The sequence below is a fragment of the Rana temporaria genome, chromosome 4 (assembly GCF_905171775.1).
Source record: "Rana temporaria chromosome 4, aRanTem1.1, whole genome shotgun sequence".
Lineage (NCBI taxonomy): Eukaryota > Metazoa > Chordata > Amphibia > Anura > Ranidae > Rana > Rana temporaria.
Genome location: NC_053492.1, coordinates 143,954,499 through 143,975,851, shown reverse-complemented (window position 1 = coordinate 143,975,851; position 21,353 = coordinate 143,954,499). Strand labels below are relative to the sequence as shown.

Here is a 21,353-nt window from a genome sequence, read left to right as displayed (position 1 = left end):
CATTTTTGGGACCATTGTCATTTTCACAGCAAAAAATGCATTTAAATTGCATTGTTTATTGTGAAAATGACAGTTTCAGTTTGGGAGTTAACCACAGGTGGCGCTGTAGGAGTTAGTGTTCACTTAGTGTGTGTTTACAACTGTAGGGGGGTGTGGCTGTAGGACTGACGTCATCGATCGAGTCTCCCTATAAAAGGGATCACTCGATCGATACGCCCCCACAGTGAAGCACGGGGAAGCCGTGTTTACATACGGCTCTCCCCGTTCTTCAGCTCCGGGGAGCGATCGCGACAGAGCGGCTATAAACGAATAGCCGCGCCGTCGTCACGGATCGCTCCCCGAGGGAATCCGACCGCCGCAAGTACCGGGGGGGGGGGTCCCGATCGGACCCCCGACCCACGTCTAGGCAGGCACGTACAGGTACGTTGATGTGCCTGTCCGTGCCATTCTGCCGACGTAAATGTACATGCGGTGGTCGGGAAGTGGTTAAGGGTGTTGAATATAATCGTAGCATCGTTGCATTAGGATTCAGGTGTCTCCAATGCGGCATCAATGCTACGACCGGCATAATCGATTGGCGGGTGACGTCATCCCGGCTTGCCCCGCCCCTCCTAGGAAAGCGATCCCATCGTACTCCATTTACAAGTTTTAAACTGCGTCTCATTGAATCCCCTCTTATAGTACATTAAGTGCCCCATACTGCATTTCAGACTGTCCCCTCTGCTCTCGTGTGACCGCCCAGCCCACCGCTCTGAGAATCCCCCGTGGACGTCAGCCGAGAGGAGAGCAGCAAGTGGCGAGCCGGGCAGTCACATGAGAGTGGAGGGACAGTCTGAAATGCAGTATGTAGCTACATATTTTTTAAAAGGCAAGTACAATGGGGCACTTTATGTACTATAAGAGGGGATTCAATAACACAAAGTTTAACAGGTGTAAGCACGAGTACGTATGAATTTGTACTCTGCTTAAAGCTTGTACTGGCCCCTTGCTTAGAGTTCAGCTCCGTCTTCCCCATTCACACATTTCACTGTTAACACCTAGTGTGCAACAGGGAAGAGCTGAACTCTCAGCACTGAACTACGGATTCCATCAATCCTGTCCTCCCAGCAGCAGTGTGTTTCTACTATGTATGCCTGTACCAGATTGCCAGTGTCACTGATCCCATCCCTCCACTACCATCAACGCTCTGCCTGATCCCACTATTCGTCTGCCTGATCCCACCATCCGTCTGCCTCCTCTCTCTGCCCTTGATCCCACCGTCCCCCTGCCCCTGATACCACCATCTGTCTGCCCGATTCCACCACCCCTCTGCCTCTGATCCCACCATCCGTCTGCCTGATCCCACCATCCCCCTGCCTCTGATCCCAGCCATGCCTCTGATTATAGCCATCCCTCTGCCTCTGATCCCAGCTATCCCTCTGCCTCTGATCCCAGCCATGCCTCTGATCCCAGCTATCCCTCTGCCTCTGATCCCAGCTATCCCTCTGCCTCTGATCCCAGCCATCTCTCTGATCCTATCCATCCCTCTGCTACTGGAGAAAAATTGTGTTTTTCTGATCGCTTAGATTTTTCTATAAAAAGTTTTTACCCATGCACACTTGCGCAGTAATCGTGATACATCGCAGAATCAAATCGAATCATGGACAGGATAATCAAATCGAATAGTGAGACCAGTGAAGATGTGCACCCCTATGTAATATGTGTATTGCAATTAACGTTTTCATGTGTCCCCAGCGCGTGTGATTTTATGTGCTTGGGTGAAAACCGTCAACAGGGACCAAGAAGTGACGTTGCTTCTGGGTCAGGAAAAAGATGGCAAGGAGAGCGTTCTCCTCCCTCCCCTCTACCGGTCCCATGGAATGGCAAGCGGAGCCTTGGATACATAGGGGGTGTTTACCCACGTATGTAGAAGCAATTGGATGGCAGAATGCTTCCACCCAACGAGTCCTGCAGCAGGGCTAAATGTAGAGAAAGATGTAGGGAAAAAAAAAAAAACGACCTGCCTGGAACTGCATCTCCCAAGCGTAGGGAGATACAAATTGTGCAGCCCTGCAACAGTGAATGGCGCCAGGATGTAATTTCTACAGGGATTTGTCAAGTCCTGAGTTACAGAAATCGACATTAGGAGACATTTTTATATTTGGAATGCCCATGTTTAAATATGATATAAAACAAAGAAAAAGTTAAATTCTTAGCTCTAATTTTTTTCAGTATTAAAATTGCACATCTGTACCTCATTCAGAGAACCTTCTTCAAAGTTTGCTGACTCCAAGATATATCCGATATTCCCACTGAAAGCTATTCTAACATCTTTATCAGGATCTTCCATCAGGTTAAGTAATGCTTTAATCATGGCTCTCATATCCATTTCATCTTTTTCAACATTCAAATTTTTAAACAACTCAGGAATGTTCCTGATGAAAGCTACATACCACAGACAAAAAAAAAGGTATGGTAAATACATTGGATATAGCACAACTGATGATGCTAGTGGATAGTGTTCCATTTTGTTTAATTTCTCTGATTTGTAACAATTACAAAGTAGTTATCAAAGCATTCATCTCTACATTTAAAGCGGAGCTCCACCCTAAAGTGGAACTCCCGCTGATCGGAACCCTCCCCCCCTCCGGTGTCACATTTGACACCTTTCAGGGGGAGGGGGTGCAGATACCTGTCTAAAGACAGGTATTTGCACCCACTTCCGGCCACAGTCTGCGGGTAGACTGCGGGCAGGACGTCACCTAAAGCCCCCCCCCGTTGTGTTCTGGGAACACTCAGCTCCCAGAGCACAGCGGGAGCCAGTCAGCAGGCGCAGTGCGACTCGCGCATGCGCCGTAGGGAACCAGGAAGCGCTTCACTTCCTGGTTCCCTCACCGAGGATGGCGGGGGGGCAGCAGAGTGACGAGCGATCGCTCGTCCTCTGCTGCAGGCGGCGCTGGACTCCAGGACAGGTAAGTGTGCCAATATTAAAAGTCAGCAGCTGCAGTATTTGTAGCTGCTGACTTAATATTTTTTTTTTTCAGCGGACATCCGCTTTAACATAATGCAAGCATATTAGAGAATCACACTTAAAGCACTTTATTGTACAACTTCACAGCTATGTGGAGTGAGAAGCCCAAAATACACATAATGCCGTAATACAAAACTATAAATCAAATAAACTAGAAGATACTAGGAAGATGACTCACCCAATTTTACAGAGCTTGGTGTGTTTTGGTCCAACAGTGAAAGAAAAGGCTTGAAAACAGAAGCACCAATAACAGAAGGAGCAGGTGGAGGTAAAATAGTCACCCTTAGGGTACTAGAAATCAGATCACCTTCTGGTTCCATAGCTGATGTGTGCACATGATGGTCAATGGAAAGACCAAAAGCTAACTTGCTCACTGCATTGGCAAACTCCTTTCTTACCAGCTCTGAGATATCATTCAAGTGGTCCCTAGAAAAAAAATCTAGTAATGAAAATGTGCAATAAAATGGCAATCATACAAATACTAATATAATTTGTATAATTCTGAGAATTGTAATAAAAAAGTGTAATTTGTTGATCACCAACTACAGTATAACTAATGAACTAATGAAAAGGCAGTCAGCAATATACATACACAACAAATATTTCTTATTTGCATAGAATTGGCATTAATGGTACATACAACAGAGACTTAGGGATTGGAATGAAGGCCTCTTCATTAACATGGTGCTTTAGTATAGGAAAACCTTTTACACATTGAGCACGGACAATCTCATGTGGACTTTCCAATAACCAGTGGTAAACGTTTAATCTCCATTCAGGCATTGTCGTAATTGGAAATAACGACAGAAGAAAAACAAGCTGGGACTGAATTTTAGGAGCTGGAAAAAGCAAAAACAAAATTTTTGGATCAGTTGATGAGAATAATAAACATGGTTTTAAGAAATAGGTAGTTCTACAGTGTTGTTGACTAATCCTAAGCTTCACCCAGTATCTAAAAAGTGGTCCTAATACTTGACCTTACCCTAAGGTCCCATTCACACCTGAGGAGAGCGGGAATGCGCATTCCTGCTCGCCTTTTTTGTACTTTTTTTTTTAATTGTTAACGCAACTTTAAGTACATTTAATGTAATGGGATGCCCTACAACTAACAAACACCCCAAAGTATCTTCAGAGCCTTTTTGGTCATGGTGCATCAGGCACTTTTTTTATCCTGCACTCCAGCACTGACACTAACTAGCCACTTTAACTGTATACAGTCTGCACCTTGACCAGTAAAAGGGACCCAAGGAACCTCTCACATAGTGCAGGTACCATTTCTTTACAGTGCCAATCCTGTGGTACTGAAAGAACCTGCAATGCAAAGAAACAGAATAGCTGCTATTCCCCCCTGTGGCTCTAGTTTTTCAGTAAGAATGGAATAAAAGGAAAGGCACAGCTATCACAACATACTCGTATGAATAAACAGATACACAAAGCAATTGGGGGACATCTCTAGCTAGCTTAAAACCCAACTACATAAAAAAATATTATATATATATATATATATATATATATATATATATATATATATAGACATATACACACACACACATATACACACATACACACACACACACACACACACACACACACACACAGTGCCTTGCGAAAGTATTCGGCCCCCTTGAACTTTGCGACCTTTTGCCACATTTCAGGCTTCAAACATAAAGATATAAAACTGTAATTTTTTTGAAGAATCAACAACAAGTGGGACACAATCATGAAGTGGAACGAAATTTATTGGATATTTCAAACTTTTTTAACAAATAAAAAAGTGAAAAATTGGGCGTGCAAAATTATTCAGCCCCTTTACTTTCAGTGCAGCAAACTCTCTCCAGAAGTTCAGTGAGGATCTCTGAATGATCCAATGTTGACCTAAATGACTAATGATGATAAATAGAATCCACCTGTGTGTAATCAAATCTCCGTATAAATGCACCTGCACTGTGATAGTCTCAGAGGTCCGTTTAAAGCGCAGAGAGCATCATGAAGAACAAGGAACACACCAGGCAGGTCCTAGATACTGTTGTGGAGAAGTTTAAAGCCGGATTTGGATACAAAAAGATTTCCCAAGCTTTAAACATCCCAAGGAGCACTGTGCAAGCGATAATATTGAAATGGAAGGAGTATCAGACCACTGCAAATCTACGAAGACCTGGCCGTCCCCAGAGATCTACAGCTGGGGTGGGAGACTCTGTCCATAGGACAACAATCAGTCGTATACTGCACAAATCTGGCCTTTATGGAAGAGTGGCAAGAAGAAAGCCATTTCTTAAAGATATCCATAAAAAGTGTCGTTTAAAGTTTGCCACAAGCCACCTGGGAGACACACCAAACATGTGGAAGAAGGTGCTCTGGTCAGATGAAACCAAAATCAAACTTTTTGGCAACAATGCAAAATGTTATGTTTGGCGTAAAAGCAACACAGCTCCTCACCCTGAACACACCATCCCCACTGTCAAACATGGTGGTGGCAGCATCATGGTTTGGGCCTGCTTTTCTTCAGCAGGGACAGGGAAGATGGTTAAAATTGATGGGAAGATGGATGGAGCCAAATACAGGACCATTCTGGAAGAAAACCTGATGGAGTCTGCAAAAGACCTGAGACTGGGACGGAGATTTGTCTTCCAACAAGACAATGATCCAAAAATAAAGCAAAATCTACAATGGAATGGTTCACAAATATACATATCCAGGTGTTAGAATGGCCAAGTCAAAGTCCAGACCTGAATCCAATCGAGAATCTGTGGAAAGAACTGAAAACTGCTGTTCACAAACGCTCTCCATCCAACCTCACTGAGCTTGAGCTGTTTTGCAAGGAAAAATGGGCAAACATTTCAGTCTCTCGATGTGCAAAACTGATAGAGACATACCCCAAGCGACTTACAGCTGTAATCGCAGCAAAAGGTGGTGCTACAAACTATTAACTTAAGGGGGCTGAATAATTTTGCACGCCCAATTTTTAAGTTTTTTGTTAAAAAAGTTTGAAATATCCAATAAATTTCGTTCCACTTCATGATTGTGTCCCACTTGTTGTTGATTCTTCAAAAAAAATTACAGTTTTATATCTTTATGTTTGAAGCCTGAAATGTGGCAAAAGGTTGCAAAGTTCAAGGGGGCCGAATACTTTCACAAGGCACTTTATATATTTATATATATATATATATATATATATATATATATATATATATATATATATATATATATATATATATATATATATATATATATATATATATATATTTCACCCATTGCTGTGACACACACACACACTGCAATGGTTATTTGTTCATTATGTCTGGAAGATTTCTGTTTCACCTAACATACACCCACGCATTTTTAACTAGTTCATCATTGAAAATGCTGCAAATGAAGGCTTTCAACAAATACACAAACTCTGTGCAACAAAACATAAAATGTACTTACAGAAACTCTGAGAAATTTTGAGGCTTAATGTAACAAGGGCGGGGTCAAATGCTGTCACATTCAGAGAAGAACGATTTAAAACATCATGAAGCCAAGGCAAGGACATCAGCGCACATAAATCTACAAGCATCTGATCCGGGAATTGGGTTTTCACTGGAAAAGGAAAATATTTAAAGTATTGGAAAAGTTAATGGAAATAGATTCTAATATTACTAGAGGACTAAAACAAAGTTCCCTTCCTTGCTCTGTGCAGCTAAATAGAGCAATGGGGGAGGCAAAGAAGGTATATATTCACTGCTAGAGAAGTGGGCAATAACGTGAGCCTGTTCTTTGCCCTGTTTGAGTTAAAGCGGAATTTCACCCAATAGGGGAAGTTCTGTTCTTCCTCCTCCTCCACATTTGGCATTGTATTTACAGTTTATTTCTGTACCTAACTCCTGATCAATGGCATATAGCCATGAAATGCGTCATGTTTCCATGGGGTGCTCAGTCAAGTCTGGCTCATTACCTATTCACTGGCCCATATATATCTTTTATACATTCAAAATTCATAGAGTACTAATGTAACTAGTAATGTGTATGTGTATCTTTTTTTGTTTTTACAGCAGCTCTGTTGCATATGGTGTACCAATGCCTGGTAATAGGAAATATCTTGTATTACATCAACAATTAATTATGCTCAAGATTGATATCATTCATCTTATTGTCAAATGCCGTTTCGATGACATGTGTACATATAACGGTTATAAAAAACTCCCATCAGGGTCCCATATCAGAGTTCCCCCATACATTAGTTTCACCATCAGAGTCCCTCCTTACATCCTGGTCATCATCAAATTCCCCCTTTACATCAGGGTCCCTACCAGAGTTCCCCCTTACATCAGAGGCAATCTGCTTATCTTATTTCTCAATCAGTGCACATGGGATAGGAAAGGCCACTGACCGTCTCTGGTGGCTTGATAAAATCTTGTAGCGGGGCAGATGTAGCCCACAGCCAAAGTTTGGGGATGTGTGCACTATAGGAATTTAATTAAAAAACATTTTTTTTTATTTTTTTAATATTTAATGAGATCAAGTCGATGATTGATAATGAGAAAATTCAAATGAGCAGGATATAAAAAATGCCACCACGAAGTGAATTTTTAACAGTGAATGTGGTTTTCATTCAGGAAAATTACATTCATGCCAAAATTAAATGTTGAAAAATCAAACATTAGATTGTAAGCATTCTTTGAGAGCATGGACTGATGTGAATGGACAGTATTGTAAAAGCACTTTGCAAATTTTCGGTGCTAAGCAAATAAAAATAACTATAGTAAACAAGAGAAGAAAAGTATACCGCTCTAATAACAATCAAACCCCATTGCTTCCGTCCCAACAAACCAAGAGGGCTTCCGTCCCAACAAACCAAGAGGGTGCTGGCTGTGCTCAATTACCATGAGATGAAAGAAAAATCCTGCATCGCCGTACTCCTCAAAAAACGATGTCTTTATTCAAAGCATGAAAAAACAACAAAAATTCAAATTTTGGCTGTTTTTTCCATTTGAATTGTTGTTGTTTTTTCATGTTTTGAATAAAGACATCGTTTTTTGAGGAGTGCGGCGATCCAGGATTTTTCTTTCATCTTATAGTAAACAGGACATATGAGGTAGAAACTCATGTGAACAGCTGCAGCATTAAATTGAGCAATGCCCAGAAAGCTGTGACCATTAGAACAGCCTTGCTGATGACAGCGACTGTCTAGCGCAGGCAGTAAATAACAGAACAGAAGCAAAGGGTTAACAAGGGACAGTAAGTGCACACAGCTGGAATGTAGCATACCTAAGATTGTAAAGACAAAAAACCACAAGCAAATGAGTTATGAGATAAGGAAGAAATAAATAAGCAGGACAATAGTTGGAAGTAACAAAGGCAAACACAAAAAGTGAGCAAGGACTAAATGAATAGAGACAAAACGAAGCAAAATATAGACTAGAGTATGGTGTACAAGATAACTAGACAATTTCAGCCAGCAAGTTTGCTATACGAGGGGAAGAGGCTGGACAAACAAACAGTCTTAAATACTTAGAATATAGACCATAAAAAAACAAAAAGGTGTAAGCAGGGCAAAGAAGAAGAGAAACACACAGCAGTAGTACATGAGGCAATGTGCTGATAAAAAAAATGCTTGGGGAGAATTACCCAGAAAAGATTAGCAGGCTAGGCAAATGCACATGAAGACTAAGGCCCCATACACACGAGAGGATTTATCCGCAGATACGGTCCAGCGGACCGTATCCGCGGATAAATCCTCTCGAGGATTTCAGAAGATTTCTATGCGATGGCGTGTACACACCATCGCATTGAAATCCGCGCTGAAATCCTCTGCCGATGACGTGTCGCGCCGTCGCCGCTATTATGACGCGGCGACGGGCGCGACGCTGTCATATAAGGAATTCCACGCATGCGTCAAATCATTACGACGCGTGCGGGGAATCCCTTTGGACGGATGGATCCGGTAAGTCTGTACAGATGAGCGGATCCATCCGTTGGAATGGATTCCAGCAGATGGATTTGTTGAGCATGTCAGCAAATATCCATCTGCTGGAAATCCATCCCAGGGGAGATTTATCCGCGGATAAATATCCGACGGAGTGTACACACCATAGAATCTATCCGCAGAAACCCATTTGATGGGATTTATCTGCGGATAGATTCTATGGTGTGTATGGGGCCTCAGGATTAGAATTTTTTTTTTTTACCAATGCCCTTAAGTCAGAAAAGATCTTAATATGTTGTACATACTGAAGGACTGTGAATACAGTATTGTCAACTAGCATACTGTACCATACACTGTGTGTATATATATATATATATATATATATATATATATATATATATATATATATATATATATATATATATATATATATATATATATATATATATATATATATATATATATATATATATATATATATATTTTTTTTTTTTTTTAAATATAACTACAAAGAAGATACAAAAGACAAAAGCAAGAAGTGGTACAATGGCCGTAAACCAGGATGTTGATAGTTTGTGTATTCTAACGGACAGTTTTAAGAATCTGCAAAAGTCCAAACATTTTAAAGACAAATTCTTGACGATCAGAATGTAGAATTGGCTTTAAATATATCATCACTGACCAGGTACATAGTAAGCCAAAGCTGAACTTCTATTTAAAGGTTTTAAAGAGGATAACTATATGTGAGGTGATTTAGCCGCTTAATTGAAAGGTTGTAGTATGTACATACTGTAGGTTTAAGAACGCTGCCCCCTTAAAAAATGGGAGGCACACAGAAATATGTATACTCATTTAAAACATAAAAACATTGAACCTTTCTAGTAAATATTCACATAGAAGCAAAGTTCAAGATCATCCCATGAAAATCTTGTTCTCACCATGCATGTAAAGAAAAGCATCAAAGATCTTCACCAACTTCATTAAAATGACATCCATACAGCTTCCTTGGTATCCTAAATTAAGAAGCTTCTGGCAAACTTTAATTACTCTCACAATTTCTTCTGTTGCAACCCATGAAAGTTGGGGTTTTATATCTGCCAAATGAGAGTTGCAGTTCTCATGAAGCCCCGAGCCCTTGGGAGTACCACTGAAATTACACAAAACATTATAAGTGGTGGGAATGATGCCGCGTGCACACAACCATTTTTAATGGTCTAGAAAAAACGTTTTTTTCAACCCGATTATTGTTAAGCCGGCCTTGCCTACACACGATCACGAAAAGAAAATGCTCTAGCAAAGCGCGGTGACGTACAACACGTGCCACCCTTGGGGCTGCTTTTGCCGATTTCGTGTTAGTAAAACTTTGGTGAGAGACGATTCGCGCTTTTCAGTCTGTTACAGCGTGATGAACGTGCTATCTCCATTACGAACGCTACTTTTACCAGAACGAGCGCTCCCTGTTTATAACTTGCTTCTGAGCATGCACGTTATTTTCACGGCTCTGGAGCCCACACACGATCGTTTTAAAAAAAAAAAAAATTCACATCGCGAAAAACGGTCGTGTGTACGCGGCATAAGAGTGCAACAGTACATACAAAAAGACCAGAGCATACTGTCCTTTGAGTTCCTCCACATGATAAAAAGGTAAATCAAATTTAAATGTACTTATTTATTTTGAAATAACAAACATGGCATACTTTCCTGAAAAAAACATTGCAAAGAGCAGCCCTGTAGCTCCTCTTCAGTGGTCTCCTGCTGGCGTTCCTGGCTCCTCCTCTTTAAAGTGTCCCCTCATAGCAAGTTGATTGCCATGGGGGCACAACTGTGGGCTTGGTCCTGAGTAGGGCTGTGTGGATCTATTGACACACACAGTGGCTCAGCCATACCCCCTCCCTCTGCTTACAGAATTTGATTGAAAGCAGCAGGAGCCAATGGCCTCCTGTGAGAAGAGCAAACGGACACAACACTGGATCAAGAGAGGGCTTAGGTAACTATTTAAGAGGAGGCTGGGAGAATCTGACACTGAAAGGCTTTTTTACCTTAAATGTAGTGCAATAAGGAAGGGAAACGAAAATAAAAACAAATAACAAACATACATTGATTTAATGGTTAAGAAAAGAAAAGAAAAGAAAGGTCTTTATACTAGGCCAGAACCGGAAGTGACATCATGACATTGCTTCGGTCCTCCTAGACCATAGAGATGAGCAACAGCCATCTTTCTTCCGCTCATTTCTGTTAGCAGCTGCCGCAGCGTTTCTTGGTGCTACCGATCATCCAGTTAAGCTTGGAGAACCACCGGTAAGTGGCGGGAGGGGGCAACTATAAATGATCCAGCAGCGATTCTGCTGCTCAAACCATTTTTATTGATTAGAGAATCACCTGCTGAAAACTGGAGTTATGGAGTATTGCTGCAGCCATAACCCTGGTATTCCATTGCAGACCAAGGACGTCTTTGGTCTATGACCCGGTCAGCAATTGGTTAATACATATGCAGCTCTTTTAATTTTCTTGCCATATGCTCCGGCAAAGCTAAAAATACCCAGTCTGGCAGCACACATGAGCGTTAGATTACTCCTCTGACACACAACGCACAGACCTGACATGTCCACCCTCACCCTCCTTCAATCAACAGAGCTGCCCAGGTAGTTGAACTACAGCAAATTTTTCAGTTCTCCTTAAAGCGGAGGTTCACCGGTAAAATGCTGTTTTTACCCTTAGATGGATGCTCATTTAGTCTAGGGGAATCGGCTAGTTGTTTTAAAATCCGAGCATTACTTACCTTTTTAGAGAGCGATCTTCTCCGCCGCTTCCGGGTATGGGCTGCGGGACTGGGCGTTCCTTCTTGATTGACAGTCTTCCGACAGGCTTCCGAAAGGCTTCTGACGTTCGCATCCATCGCGTCACGATTTTCCGAAAGTAGCCGAACGTCGGTGCGCAGGCGCAGTATAGAGCCGCACCGACATTCGGCTTCTTTCGGCTACTCGTGACGCGATGGATGCGACCGTCGGAAGACTGTCAATCAAGAAGGAACGCCCAGTCCCGAAGACCCATACCCGGAAGCGGCGGAGAAGATCGCCCTCTACAACGGTAAGTACTGCTCGGATTTTAAAACAACTAGCCGATTCCCCTAGACTAAATGAGCATCCATCTAAGGGTAAAAGAGCAAAAAACAGCATTTATGGGTGAACTCCCGCTTTAATATGTAGCAGCTAATAGTATGGAAAAAGAGAAAACTAGGATAAGAAGTTACTTACTTGAAAGAATCAGGTTCAGAAACATGTGCTGTGCAAAGAGCAGCAACACGCAGTACTACTGCAATGCCTTCTAAAGAACAGACCACATTGTCTTCAGACACATCGTCTCCTTCCAATGCATGCAGCAAAGACAAAAACTGCCCATATAGAGAATTCCACAATGCAATCTTGGACCTTGCATCCACTGTATGTCTCCTGTTAGAAGCAGAAAAGCCCACATGTACTACACTGTTACAAGTATAAAAAGCATCACTATTAAAGAAAGTTTATGCAGTACTTTAAAGCGATTGTAAAGTCTTGTTTTTTTTAAAATAACAAACATGTTATACTTACCTCCTCTGTGCAGTGGTTTTGCACAGAGCAGCCTGGATCTTCCACAGTAAGCAGCTTGCTATGGGGGCACACAAGCCAAGTCACAGCTATGTGTATCCATTCTGACAAGGAGATCCTACCCACCCAGTCCTAAATGGCTTAATGATTTTGATTAACAGCCACGGGAGACAAGGGCGTTGATCCGGAGTGCACGTGGGTGTACAGAGTGCCGTGATCCGGACTGCGCGTGGGTGTACAGAGTGCGGTGATCCGGAGTGCAAGGGGTGTACAGAGTGCGGTGATCCGGAGTGCAAGGGGTGTACAGAGTGCGGTGATCCGGAGTACACGGGGTGTACAGAGTGTGGTGATCCGGAGTGCACGGGGTGTACAGAGTGCGGTGATCGGGAGAGCACGTAGATGTACAGAGTGCAGTGATCCGGAGTGCAGTGATCCGGAGTGCACTGGGTGTACAGAGTGCGGTGATCGGGAGTGCACGTAGATGTACAGAGTGCAGTGATCCGGAGTGCACGGGGTGTACAGAGTGTGGTGATCCGGAGTGCACGGGGTGTACAGAGTGTGGTGATCCGGAGTGCACGGTGTGAAGAGTGCGGTGATCAGGAATGCGCAGTGTACAGAGTGCAGTGATCAGGAGTGCGCAGTGTACAGAGACCAAAAGTGTGCAGTGTACAGAGTGTGGTAATCAGGAGTGCACAGTGTACAGAGTGCGGTGATCAGGAGTGTACAGAGTGCAGTGATTAGGAGTGCGTGGTGTCTCGGCTCTGTTACCCTGGGTGACAGCAGCGGGGTTGAGCGGTACTGCTGCGGGTGTCCGACACTTGGCCATGTCATCGGCGCCTCCCCCCATCCCTTACAGGCATCTGCACCCGGAAAAGCTTCATTAAAGCCACGCAAGGAGGGCTGCGGAAACCACAAGTCTGTGTCAGGACCTGAGTTGCTGCTGGCATGGAGGAGAGCTGCTGCGGACCTGATTTCAGAGAAAGGAGTTGCATAGATGGAGGGGAAAGAGAGGAACTCCGAGAACAGGTGTGGCAGGGAAAAGGAGAGTAAATGAGCTGAACTACATTGGAGGGGAGGAGGGATTGTCGGGGAAGAGAGTGTAGGTTGTGCAGCGAGAGCAGAGACATCAGGAACTTGTCAAATGGCAGAGAATCGTCATGGAGTTTCGGGCCCCGTATATCCCAGAGGTTGGCTGCGTCCCTCGATTACTAAGAGAAATAACATTTACTTTCGAAGATAATAACCACCACCATATTTTTAGGTAGCAAAACATGGAAACTAAATCACAAATAGAGCTATAAGGGAATCACCCTGCAGATGGCTTTTGTTTCTTCCGAGCCTTCGCTGTTAAACTTAAACGTGGCCGTTTCTCCTGAATTTCATCACTGCTGCTGCCACCATATTCAGAATCTGTATTTGTGATCTGTGCCTCCTGTTGCAGTTGTTGTAAAACTTCCAGGCCTTCTCTTCTCAGCACAGCATACAGTGAAGGGATCAAGTACTAGGTAAGATGGAAAATAGCATTACACACTCTGTAAAGATTTTCTACAATATTTTCTTCTCTTGCCCTTCCTTCCGAGTTTGCGCTGTTCTAATGGCCAGGCCGCAATGATGCTTGCACAGGGAAATAGAAAATGTAATCACAGCACACAGCGGATGTCGTGCATCTACTCAGCTGTGCATCTCAGTGTACATTACCACCGACAGGCAGGGGGAAGCATTGTTATAGAAGAGATCATTAGGTTCTCTTCTGTCATAAAAAAACCCTGCCTGGCACCAGTGTTTAATTTTTTTTTTGTTAAATATCACTTTAAACCCTTCACGTCGATACATCCCCCCCCCCCCCCCCCCGCGGCTCTCCTACTCCGCCTACTACCATCGCCCTCTCGTCTATCACGAACGAGAGGGCGATCTTGATTTTCGGAACACTGAACACAGTGTTTGCACAGTGAGGTCAGGCTGCAATGGACACAGTGAGGTCAGGCTGCAATGGACACAGTGAGGTCAGGCTGCAATGGACACAGTGAGGTCAGGCTGCAATGGACACAGTGAGGTCAGGCTGCAATGGACACAGTGAGGTCAGGCTGCTTATACTCGAGTCAATAAGTTTTCCCAGTTATTTGTGGTAAAATTAGGTCCTCGGCTTATACTCGCGTATATACGGTACATTCCTTGTGGCAGAAATACAAATAATCAAATGTGCAATTTGAAAGCATGACATGTTAGGTATCTATTTACTCGGCTTAAAATCATCTTTGACATTATACAAAAAAATTGGGCTAACTTTATTTTGGTTTTATTCTCTAGGGTCTCTGCTATATATATATATATATATATATAATATGTTTGGGGGTTTGTAAGTAATTTTCTAGCAAAAAATATGGATTTTAACTTGTAAGCAACAAATGTCAGAAATAGGCATGCAAGGGTTAACCAAGGATTCTGACTGCACAATAAATAACCACTAGATAGATCATCAACATACCTTTAAAAAAAACAAAAAAAAAAAAACCACGAAAAAGAATATCAACTGGCACGCAATGTCTTAATAGTTACTCTTGGGTAAACCTTTTAATAAACTCAAAACTTATACTCACTGGAAGTAGACTACAAAACTCTTAAAGCGGAGCTCCACCCTAAAGTGGAACTCCCGCTGATGGGAACCCTCCCCCCTCTGGTGTCACATTTGACACCTTTCAGGGGGGAGGGAGGTGCAGATACTTGTCTAAAGACAGGTATTTGCACCCACTTCCGGCCACACAGTCTCGGGCATGACGTCACCTCCCGTCGTCCCCCAGTTGTGTTCTGGGAACACTCGGCTCCCAGTACACAGCGGGAGCCAATCGGCAGGCGTAGCACGACTCGCGCATGCGCCGTAGGGAACCGGGCAGTGAAGCCGGAGCGCTTCACTTCCTGGTTCCCTCATCGAGGATGGCGGGGGGGGGGGGGCAGCAGAGTGACGAGCGATCGCTCGTCCTCTGCTGCGGACGGCGCTGGACTCCAGGACAGGTAAGTGTCCTAATATTAAAAGTCAGCAGCTGCAGTATTTGTAGCTGCTGGCTTTTAATATTTTTTTTTTCAGCGGAGCTCAGCTTTAACCACTTCGTTACCGGGCCTATTTTGGCACTGTTCTCCTTTACGTAAAAATCACAATTTTTTTGCTAGAAAATTAATCAGAACCCCCAAACATTATATATTTTTTTTTAGCAGACACCCTAGGGAATAAAATGGCGGTCATTGCAACTTTTTTTCTCGCACGGTATTTGCGCAATAATTTTTCAAACGCCTTTTTTTAGGGAAAAAAACAGTTTCATGAATTAAAAAATAACAAAACAGTAAAGTTAGCCCAATTTTTTTGTATAATGTGAAAGACGATGTTACGCCGAGTAAATAGATACCCAACATGTCACGCTTTAAAATTGCGCACACTCATGGAATGGCGCCAAATTTTGGTACTTAAAAATCTCCATAGGCGACGCTTTAAATTTTTTTACAGGTTACTATTTTTGAGTTACAGAGTAGCTCTAGTGATAGAATTGTTGCACACGCTCTAACGCACGCGATGATACCTCACATGTGGGGTTTGAACGGTGTTTACATATCTGGGCGGGACTTGCATGCGCGTTTGCTTCTGCACGCGAGCGACCGGGACAGGGGCGTTTTAAATTTTTTTTTTTATTATTTTTTTTTTTTACTTCATTTTTTTATTTTTACACTTTTTTTGACATTTTTTTTTTTTTGATCACTTTTATTCCTATTACAAGGAATGTACACATCCCTTGTAATAGGAATCACTGTGACAGGTCCTCTTTATGGAGAGATGTGGGGTCAATAAGACCCCACATCTCTCCTACAGGCTTACAAGCATGAAATCGGTGAAAAACATTTCACCGATTACATGCCGACAGCCGCGATTGCGGCTTTGTTTACTTCCGGGTACCGGGCGTGACGTCGCGCCCGGCCCTCCGACGGTCATAGAGATGACTGTGACCGTCTGGTCACCAGTCATCTCTATGGTTTAGCAACGCGCGCAGGCCGATTCGCTCTCCGGGCCCCCGATGGCACGGGAGAGCCCGGAGAAGCACCGGATGGCGGTGGGAGGGGGACGTCCCCTCCCGCTGCCTAGAAGAACGATTGAGCGGCGGAACCGCCACTTTGATCGTTCTTCTGGTGCACAGAATCGCCGGCTGAAGACAGAGATATCTGAATGATGCCTGCAGGTGCAGGTATCATTCAGATATCACCACTCAAAGTCCAGGACGTCCCAGGACGTCCTACGGATCTGAAGTGGTTAAATGAGACAAGTATTGGCGCAATAAAAGTTTTTAATTTACTGTCATTTTATATTCTACACAGGAAATGATGTACCCTGACTTACCATATGTTGGTTCTGAACTCCAAGAATGTCCACGAAAGCTTTACAGATGCAAGAAACCTGTTGATTCCGAACCTCCTTAGCAGACTCATAGCCCAGAGGAACAACAGATAAGAAATAGTAAGCCATATGACAAAATGATTCTTTCAAAATATTGGACTGAACATCTTTCAGTATTCCACCATCAAACAAGGCTGCAAGCTTTGCTAGTAACATATTAAGATAGACAGGTCCTATGCCTGTGTAGGACTCAGGCTCCATTGAGAATAGCACTTTCACCAGCTTTAATATTGGAGTCTCAAAAAGCAACTGCTCTTCCAAATCCATATCTTTTACACATGCCAACATTCCAAAAAATACAGTGAAGAAAAAATGTGCAGGTTGTTCTGGTGGTCCTCCCAGAATGATAAGCTCTCTTAGGAAATTCAGTGCCAGACTCTTAAGCTGCATTCCTCCATAGTCTAGCAAAGAACATCCTATTCCCCACAGTATAAGGTTCTGCCTTTGAAAATAAAAAGCAGAGATATCGTGGTCATCATCAGCCAGAACCATTAACAATGTGGTCTCCAAACACTCCACTTGCTGCATGTGCTGCACCTGAAAGGGTGCTGCTCTTAGGTTGAACTGGTTTTCCATTGAGCTGCACAAAAACCTGCATACTGTAACTGGCCAGTCCACAGACCTTTCTAAGCTTATTTCATTCAAGTTAATTAGATCTTCTAAGAGATTTAACAAATCATTGCTAAGGATTCCAAAAAGAACAGGGCTTTTATTCTTGAAAAGGAAGAGTAAAGAGTGGATGACTCCAGAAATTTTTTTGTGTAAAGGTTCACAGCTTGGTGTGGCAGCAATGCGGAGTAGCCTGGTGATTATCCAATTACTAAATTCTAAGTGAAAAAAAAAAAGAAGCATCAGGCAAGTTGTTGTTAAACACAAAAAAATACTATGCATTAACCATTTAAGCCTAAAGACGACTATGAGGCAAGAGCCCCTCCCCACCACACACACCAAAATCTGACAGCGGCTGTCATATGTACTGTACTGTCTGACACATGCTCATTACAATCGCAGTCTTCAAGTTCCAAAGTAAATAAAAACTATTAACCGTGTGACCTCCAGATTTACCCCCCTTTCATGACCAGGCAATTTTTTGCGATATGGCACTGCGTTACTTTCTCTGACAATTTATGTGATATTTTTCCCACAAATTTGATTACCTCTGTGGTTCTTAATGTTTTGTGCTATAAACAAAGAGCAACAATTTTGAACAAAAAAAAGGATATATATATATATATATATATTATTTTTTTTTTACTTTCTGCTATAAAAACATATCCAATAAAAAAAAAACAATTTCTTCATCAATTTAGGCCAATATGTATTCTTCTACATTAGGTTTGCCCAAAAAAAATCCCAATAAGCGTGTATTGTTTGGTTTGCGCAAAAGTTATAGTGTCTACAAACTATGGTATATACACTGGAATTATATTTTTTTATACTAGTAATGGCGGCAATCAGCGACTTATGGTGGGACAGGAGTATCGAGGTGGATAACTCACCTTTGACACTGTCAGAAACCAGTGACACCAATATAGTGATCAGTGCTAAAAACATGCACTGTCACTGTACTAATGACTAGGAAGGGGTTAAACTACTAGGGCAATCAAAGGGATTAACTGTGTGCTTAGCCAGTGTTTTTGTGTAAACCGTGAGCTGCTTTTACTAAGGGAAGTGAGTGATTTTATTTGCTGCTTTGCAGGGACACAAAATCCATTAATCCTTGTTTACATAAGAAGAGCTCTGTTCCATGTCTCTGCCCGATGACCGGCAGGTGCAGCGGACATCCATTGCCCAGCACCTGCAGATCGGCTTCTACTGTGAGTACTCTCAGCAGAAGTGGCACGCCCCCTAGGTGGACATGCAGAATCACACATTATATATTATATATACACACACACCTGCGCGAGCGATTCTGCACAGAACAGCCGCACTGTAGTAGTAAATCTGCTATGGGGGCAATCGTTAAATGGTTGAACACAGAGCCCTTAGTTGTTTACATTCGTCTTCTATATGGAGTTCGGCTAAGCAACAGTGCTATGGCTACTAAGCTGTAGTGTTAGGACTACTTTAGAGATAAAAGATGCCATGGGAGTAATTTACTAAAGCCAAAATAGGTTGTTCACTTTGCAAATTAATTTAGTGAATGCGGTGAAGCTCTGCTGATTTCCATTAACCATTTGTATGCAAGCAAAATAATTTTTTTTTTTTATTATTATTTTGCTGAAACATTATTGGATATTCTTTGCTATATCAACTTTCACCACATTCATTAAAGGCGAAGTCCAGCCTAAGCTATGGGTCACAGGAGCGCAATTTGTTTTGCACTCCTGTGACCTGTTTTCAGCGGAGAGTGGTTTGAAGTCTGCTCTCCGCTGACGTCACTGCCATCAGTCTAGGCAGCGCGTCATCTCGACTTCCAAGCCAGGATCCGTCAGCTGCCCCGATTGATGGCTGTCTTAGCGAGCCGCTGAGACAGCCACTCCCAGCCCCTTCACATCTCAGTGCTACAATGAGCGCCGAAAAGTGGAGCAGAAGCCATGCTGACTGACAGTCCAGATGAAGCTACGCACACCTTTGCGAAACTAGTCAACGTCATTTCCGTCCGGCCGCCATGCAACCAAGTGCTTGCACTACTCCCCCATAGTGACGCTGAGCCTGAATGAGGAAGTGTCATGATTTGGACACTGGATGGAGATGGCCATCTAGCAGCTTTTCACAGCGACTGCAATAGATTTCCTAACACAGGATAAACTATTCAGCTGCCCAGCCTTCCTGGAACCAGGTTTTTTTGTCCTGTCCGTCAGCTGCCAGCTATCACTGTTCCCTAATCCATATTGAGCACCCCAGCCAGCGCTGATACTGTCATAGACACTATGTGGTCATGAACTCCGCTTGATAACAATCATCAGGAGCAACGCAATGGTCTGCAGATGAAGTGTTCGAACATATGAAAGTGGTAACGTATTACTCACCACGTTGTGATACACATGGTTAGTCTCGCTGGCCATATCTATATACGCTGCACAGTTAAGTTCAGGACCTTGATGGTTTTCAGTCCCGGTGTGAATTCAGTCTGACCGCTCTCACATACCCAGTGAACCTCCAGTGGAGATCATATTGGACAGCTGTAATTTCAAGTTGACCCTGCAATTCTTGCAGACTAGATCATACCTAAGTAGCCTTCTAGCTGCAGCTAGCATTGTTTCCCTCCTTCTTTCCTCGTCCTTTTCTTTTTGGGTTTGAGCCTCCAGGGGGGTCTGGGAGGTGGTTCTATTTCTCCTTAAGAAGCTTTGCTGTCCACGCAGAATTTTCCCTCAGTGAGAGAGGAGCTTACCTCCCTAACCACCTGATGTCCGGACTTTGTGTTTTTTGTTATGTCATTTATGTCCTTGTCGTGTATGTATTTTGTGTAGACCTGAAAGTGTTTTGGTTCAGGTACCACTACACTGTTTTAGCCTCCTGTTTGTACCTATTCACCTACCATTTTGACTATTTAATAAAGTATTTATATTTTTTGACAAGCCATTTAGTCAGTGTGGTTATATAAGTCCCCCCTTTTGTTTTCAATCACTGTGGGTTGAAATATTTTTTTGTATATGCAGTAGGGGACTGAACTACACGTGGCAAAATTAACTGTCTATGGTATACATCTCTAGCCTTGATTTTTCTCCCACATTTTTTTCATTGAATGACAGTCGGCAATGTTCAGTGGCTCGGTTCTCAGTGCAGAGACGCCGGGGGACAGCTGCGGCATCAGCCTGAGTCTGCCTCCACCGAGGTAAGTATGAATAGAGAATAAAAAATAAAATAAAAACTTCTCTTTTAATCTGAGGGAAAATTCCCTATTTATCTGTATGTTATAAGCATTAGTTCAGGCAATTGTTAGAGCAGTGGTGGCTTACCAATACAGTTGCGATCAACTTCTTCATTTTGAGCACTATTCATGGAACTGACAAACATACGTGGAGATGATTTCATGATGTGTTGAATAAAGTCCAGCAACATTACAGAGCTTGGCTGACACTCAATCTTTTTGGATAACTCCACAGCCACTGAAAATGCAACACCACAGTTAGTTACATAGTTAGTCTGGTTGAAAAAAGACACAAGTCCATCTAGTTCAAACAATAATAGGGGAAAAAATAAAAATAAATACACAATCCTATACCCACAGTTGATCCAGAGGTAGGCAAAAAAAAAACAAGATCCGATTTTCCCTGGATCAACTTTACCTATAAATGTTAGTATCCAGTTATATTATGTGTATTTAGGAAAGAATTCAGGCCTTTTTTTTAAAGCAATCTACTAAACTGGCCAGAATCAGCTCTTACTGTGAAGAAGCCTTTCGTTATTTGAAGATGAAATCTCTTTTCCCCCAGATGTAAAGAGTGCCCCCTTGTCCTCTCTGATGACCTTAAA

The 21,353-nt window shown here is 42.7% G+C and overlaps 1 protein-coding gene across 1 annotated transcript in view; it reads right to left on the bottom strand.

Moving 5' to 3' along the window:
- ATR (ATR serine/threonine kinase) overlaps positions 1 to 21,353 on the bottom strand; it is a 130,990-nt gene that overhangs the window by 98,539 nt on the left and 11,098 nt on the right. Inside the window, exons 3-11 of the mRNA XM_040349120.1 lie at positions 20,837 to 20,986; positions 16,878 to 17,761; positions 13,810 to 14,000; positions 12,170 to 12,364; positions 9,854 to 10,062; positions 6,437 to 6,589; positions 3,651 to 3,849; positions 3,189 to 3,436; positions 2,234 to 2,424 (exon numbers count right to left, since the gene is read on the bottom strand). Of these exons, the coding sequence (XP_040205054.1) occupies positions 2,234 to 2,424; positions 3,189 to 3,436; positions 3,651 to 3,849; positions 6,437 to 6,589; positions 9,854 to 10,062; positions 12,170 to 12,364; positions 13,810 to 14,000; positions 16,878 to 17,761; positions 20,837 to 20,986 (2,420 nt within the window). The remainder of the gene's footprint in view (positions 1 to 2,233; positions 2,425 to 3,188; positions 3,437 to 3,650; positions 3,850 to 6,436; positions 6,590 to 9,853; positions 10,063 to 12,169; positions 12,365 to 13,809; positions 14,001 to 16,877; positions 17,762 to 20,836; positions 20,987 to 21,353) is intronic.